Genomic DNA, 5,567 nt, shown 5'->3' with positions numbered 1-5,567 from the left:
AAAAAAAAAAAAAAAAAAAGGAAGGCCCTAGATGGAGGTGAGGCTAAAGGGTGGACATTTCTGTGGAGACACAAAACAGGTGGAGCTTCTGGATGGAGGTGGGACCATAAATAGGAGGAATTGGTGGTGGTCAGGGCCAGAACTGGAGGTACAGGGTGTGAATGTGGGGTTAAGGAGAGCTGATTCTGGGTGAGGGAGGGGCCAGAACTAGAAGCTCCCTTCCTCACCCAGAATCAGCTCTCCTTAACCCTCATCTGAGGGGATGGGGCCAGGAAAAATAATGTAGATGAGAGAGGAGTTTGGGGGCCAAGGAGGAGCTGCATTCCCAGAATCCAGACTTGCTCACCTGCTTGCTCTCCAGCAGCTGGCTCCTGAGCGCTCAGTCTCAGGCCCACTGGGACCTCTGGGCTGCACGTCCCCGCCTCCAGCCCCTCTCCTACACACCATGCTGGACCTGGAGGAATTTGTCCCACCTGTGCCCCCACCGCCCTACTATCCCCCAGAGTACACCTGCAGCTCAGAAACTGATGCACAGAGGTAAGGCCCGGTGGAGTCTTGCTGGGGGAGCTAAGGAAGGGGACTGGGGCTGGGCCTGGGTGGCTGGAGAGAGGGATCTTTGTGGAGTAAGAGTTATTTCTCCTACATTGACCCTCTTCCTCATCTGCCAGCATCACGTACAATGGCTCCATGGACAGCCCAGTGCCCTTGTACCCTACCGATTGCCCCCCTTCTTATGAGGCGGTCATGGGGCTACGAGGAGACAGCCAGGTGAGAGCGCAGCATGGCTTGGGGCGGGCTGGGGAGCCAGGGTGTAACTGGAAAGCTGAGCGTGCTGCAGACTCTGGTTAAAGATAGTAACAGCGGTCAAGGTCTTTACAGCAGCAGCACGCCCACCGTTGCCTTTGATCTTCCCTAGAGCCTGGTGAGGTGGGAGGGATAGGAGCTATCATTTCTGCCATACAGACGTGGAAACTGAGGCTGCACAATTAAGTGACTTGTACAAAGTGACAAGCCTGGTCTGGAATCTGGGTCTCCAGAGCTGTCCTGCACATGGGGGTGTTCAGTGTGTAGGGCTGAACCCTTGACGCTGTGTCTTCTGCAGGCCACTCTCTTTGACCCTCAGCTTCACGATGGCTCCTGCATCTGTGAGCGAGTGGCCTCCATTGTAGACGGTGAGCAGGGCGTAAGGAGGAGTGGACAGGGTGGGGCTGCCAGGGATAGCAGGAGTGGGTAGGGATAACAGAAGGGGAAAACAAGGCGGAGTTGGTGGTTTGGGGACAAAGGAGGGCTGTGGCATCTTGGAACCCTGGACTTATTTGTCTCCTCTGAGATAAAGCTGGAGGTACAGTGGCCCCCAGAGGCTGGGCTTGGGAGAAGAGGAACTGCCTGGGCAGCGCCAGGCCGTGCTGGTGCTACACAGCGCCCCCTGCCGCCCACAGTGTCCATGGACAGCGGGTCTCTGGTGCTGTCAGCCATCGGTGACCTCCCTGGGGGCTCTAGCCCGTCGGAGGACTCGTGCCTGCTGGAGCTGCAGGGCTCCGTGCGCTCCGTGGACTATGTGCTCTTCCGCTCCATCCAGCGCAGCCGCGCCGGCTACTGCCTCAGCCTGGACTGTGGCCTGCGGGGCCCCTTCGAGGAAAGCCCCTTGCCACGGCGCCCCCCACGGGCCGCCCGCTCCTATTCCTGCTCTGCCCCTGAGGCTCCACCCTCACTAGGTGCCCCCACAGCTGCCCGCAGCTGCCACCGATTGGAGGGTTGGCCACCCTGGGTGGGGCCCTGCTTCCCCGAGCTGAGGAGGCGGGTCCCCCGGGGAGGGGGCCGCCCAGCCGCTGCTCCTCCCACCCGAGCCCCCACTCGTCGCTTCAGCGATAGCTCAGGTTCCCTCACCCCACCGGGACACCGGCCTCCTCATCCGGCATCCCCACAACCGCTGCTGCTGCCACGGTCCCACAGCGACCCAGGCATCACCACCTCCAGTGACACTGGTAAGCCCCCTCCCCCACTGCCCAGGCTCAGAAGAGGGTGGGCACTGGGAGTTAGGTAGCCACTGATGCCTAACAGGATTGGGGCACTGTTGAGGTCCCTGAGGAGGAAGAAAGGGTGAGTTCACTCCTCGGGTAGACATTTCTTGGGTATTCACCTCCTAGGGACAGAACATTCATAGCTTAGTAGCTAAAAGAGGAGGATTTTTTTTTTTTTTAGACGGAGTCTGTCTCTGTCGCCCAGGCTGGAGTGCAGTGGCACGATCTTGGCTCACTGCAACCTGTTTCCCGGGTTCAAGTGATTCTCCTGCCTCAGCCTCCCAAGTAGCTGGGACGATGCCCGGCTAATTTTTGTATTTTTTATTAGAGATAGGGTTTCACCATGTTGGCCAGGCTAGTCTTGAACTCCTGATCTCAAGTGATCCACCCACCTCAGCCTCCCCAAAGGATTTGTTTTTTGAAACCAATTCCGGAGTTCTCAGTGTGGGCCACTTACCTGTCCTCCCCAAGCTTCAGCCCCCACCTTGTAAAGCATGTATAATAATAGTACTTCAGGGCCGGGCGCAGTGGCTCACGCCTGTAATCCCAGCACTTTGGGAGGCCGAGACGGGTGGATCACGAGGTCAAGAGATCGAGACCATTCTGGTCAACATGGTGAAAGCCCGTCTCTACTAAAAATACAAAACATTAGCTGGGCATGGTGGTGCGTGCCTGTAATCCCAGCTACTCAGAAGGCTAAGGCAGGAGAATTGCCTGAACCCGGGAGGCGGAGGTTGCGGTGAGCCGAGATCGCACCATTGCACTCCAACCTGGGTAACAAGAGCGAAACCCCGACTCAAAAAAAAAAAACAAAAAAAAACAAAAAAAAACAAAAAGAAATAATAGTACTTCCGGCTGAGCAAGGTGGCTTGCACCTGTAATCCAAGCACTGTGGGAGACTGGGGTGGGTAGATCACCTGAGGTCAGGAGTTTGAGACCAGCCTGGCTAACATGGTAAAACCCCATCTCTACTAAAAATACAAAAGTTAGCTGGGTATGGTGATGCACACCTGTAATCCCAGCTACTAAGAGAGGCTAAAGCAGGAGAATCGCTTGAACTTGGAAGGTGGAGGTTGCAGTGAGCCAAGATCGTGCCACTGCGCTCCAGCCTGTGCAATAGAGACAGACTCCATCTCAGAAAAAAAAAAAAAAAAAAGCATAAAAATAGTACTTCAGCCACAGGCATTGTACTCAAAGATGCTGAGAAAGGAGTTAGTGGCTGGTGGTGCACACCTGTAATCCCAGCACTTTGGGAGGCTGAGGCCAATGGATCATCTGAGGTCAGGAGTTCCAGACCAGCCTGGCCAACATGGTAAAACCCTGTCTTTACTAAAAATTCAAAACTAGCTGGGCGTGGTGGTGCACACCTGTAATCCCAGCTACTAGGGAGGCCAAGACAGGAGAATCACTTGAACCTGGGAGGTAGAGGTCAGTGAGCTGAGATCACACCACTGCATTCCAGCCTGGCCACAGAGTGAGACTCTGTCTCAGAAAAAAACAGTAGTACTGGGGAACGCTCAGCACTGCACACCAGGTGCTGAACACCACCACTGCAGTCCCTGTCTTGGTGGATTGTACCATCTAGTTGCTTGCTAACGTGAACAGAGACGCTGGCCCTTTGATTGGGGATGGAGCATGGGAGCTGCAAAAGCTCCTCTGGGCTTGAGTTCACACAGGAGGGTGGGCCTGTCCACAGAGCACTCCGACTAACTCTCTGTCTTCCTTTCTCACTTCTCCCCAGCTGAATTCAGGGACCTTTATACCAAAGTGCTTGAGGAAGAAGCTGCTTCTGTTTCCTCTGCAGATACAGGTCAGGCACGCAGTTTGCACCCCAGGGGTAGGGATTGGGTATGGCTGCCCGGCCCTCTCTCCACCCCACAATACCATTCTCTTATCTCTGTGTCTCTGCAGGGCTCTGCTCTGAAGCGTGCCTCTTCCGCCTAGCCCGCTGCCCTTCCCCCAAGTTGCTACGTGCCCGCTCAGCTGAGAAACGGCGCCCTGTGCCCACCTTCCAAAAAGTTCCCCTGCCCTCGGGCCCTGCACCTGCCCACTCCCTGGGGGACCTGAAGGGCAGCTGGCCAGGTCGGGGCCTGGTCACTCGTTTTCTCCAGATGTCCAGGAAAGCCCCAGACCTCAGTGGGACTGGAGCTCATGGACATAAGCAGGTAGAAATTCAGGGATGCAGGAAAGATGTCTGGGAAAGCATGGAGCTTCAGGTTGGGCCTTATTGATGATGCCCTGTCTTGTGTCCCTGTCCAGGTGCCCCGGAGCCCTTGGGGCCGGCCTGGACGAGAGAGCCTTCACCTTCGCAGCTGCGGAGATCTGAGCTCTGGCTCTTCCCTGAGGCGTCTCCTGTCTGGCCGAAGGCTGGAGCGTGGTACCCGCCCCCACAGCCTCAGCCTCAATGGGGGCAGCCGGGAGACTGGGCTCTGACCTGGGCTTCTTGTCACACTGAACATATCCAGATGAATGCTAGGGCCACAGGCACCAGCTGGTGGACCAGAAGCCCCCAGCATCCTCTTGCACTGGCTGGCACAAAAAGAAACCTGCTGTATACTCCCCAAAGTATCCCTTTCCCTCCTGCCTCTGGGGTCTCCTGCTGCTTGCCTCTGCTGCTCTGGACTGGGAGAGCTTCTGTCCTTTGCTGCATGGGTACTCAGACTGTGGGGGAGGAAAACAAATGCCTGCCCCCCAGAACGAGAGTGGCTCTTTCTGATTTGCAAGGGCACTATGGTCAGGGCAAAGCCATGTCCCAGGTGTTTAAGTAGGGGCAGATGTGTGCCTATGCAATGGGGTGGTAAGGCAGGCACGAAGAGTCTGAAAAATCTAGGTGGGCTCAGCTCTGCCAAAGCTGCATGACCTCGGGCAAGCTATAGTAACCCCGACTGCCTGATCCATTAAACATTGTGAAGGTAGAATATTTGTAAAGCTCTTAACACTATTAAGCCTTCAATAAATTTCAATTTTCCCCTTCTTTTCTGGATCATTCATTATCACCAGTGAAATTTGTTCTAGTGTCTCTCATATTTAAGAGACTGTTTCAGGTCTTTCAGGTCTGGGTACGGTGGCTCACGCCTATAATCCCAGCACTTTGGGAGGCCGAGGCAAAAGGATCATTTGAGTCTGGGAATTCAAGACCAGCCTTGGCAACATAGATCCTGTCTATATAAAAAAAAAAAAATTAGCCAGGCATGGTGGCTCACACCTGTAATCCCACCACTTTGGGAGGCCGAGGTGGATGGACAGATCAGCTGAGAGTTTGAGACCAGCCTGGCCAATATAACAAAACCCCGTCTCGTCCGGGCGCGGTGGCTCATGACTGTAATCCAAGCACTTTGGAGGCCAAGGTGGGCGGATCACCTGAGGTCGGGAGTTGAAGACCAGCCTAACCAACATGGTGAAACCTTTATTTTTTATTTTTTATTTTTTATTTTTTTGAGACGGAGTTTCGCTCTTGTTACCCAGGCTGGAGTGCAATGGCGCGATCTCGGCTCACCACAACCTCCGCCTCCTGGGTTCAGGCAATTCTCCTGCCTCAGCCTCCTG

At 55.1% G+C, this 5,567-nt stretch overlaps 1 protein-coding gene across 4 annotated transcripts in view; it reads left to right on the top strand.

Moving 5' to 3' along the window:
• Positions 1-5,006, top strand: part of FAM189B (family with sequence similarity 189 member B) — a 7,957-nt gene extending 2,951 nt beyond the window's left edge. For 2 of the 4 annotated variants that reach the window (XM_017519793.2, XM_017519792.2), the window contains 7 exons: positions 365-537; positions 669-768; positions 1,103-1,172; positions 1,440-1,985; positions 3,763-3,831; positions 3,933-4,186; positions 4,281-5,006. In XM_017519793.2, the coding sequence (XP_017375282.1) occupies positions 365-537; positions 669-768; positions 1,103-1,172; positions 1,440-1,985; positions 3,763-3,831; positions 3,933-4,186; positions 4,281-4,454 (1,386 nt within the window). In that variant the 3' untranslated portion in view covers positions 4,455-5,006. Of the gene's footprint in view, positions 1-361; positions 538-668; positions 769-1,102; positions 1,173-1,439; positions 1,986-3,762; positions 3,832-3,932; positions 4,187-4,280 lie in introns of all 4 variants that reach the window. The other 2 variants (XM_037735309.1, XM_017519791.2) reach the window with 1 other exon arrangement.
• Positions 5,007-5,567: the final 561 nt, after the last annotated feature.

This window comes from Cebus imitator, unplaced genomic scaffold (assembly GCF_001604975.1).
Source record: "Cebus imitator isolate Cc_AM_T3 unplaced genomic scaffold, Cebus_imitator-1.0 Scaffold776, whole genome shotgun sequence".
Taxonomy (NCBI): Eukaryota; Metazoa; Chordata; class Mammalia; order Primates; family Cebidae; genus Cebus; species Cebus imitator.
Note: the sequence above shows the minus strand (reverse complement) of the source record. Positions and strands in the feature narration are given on the sequence as shown.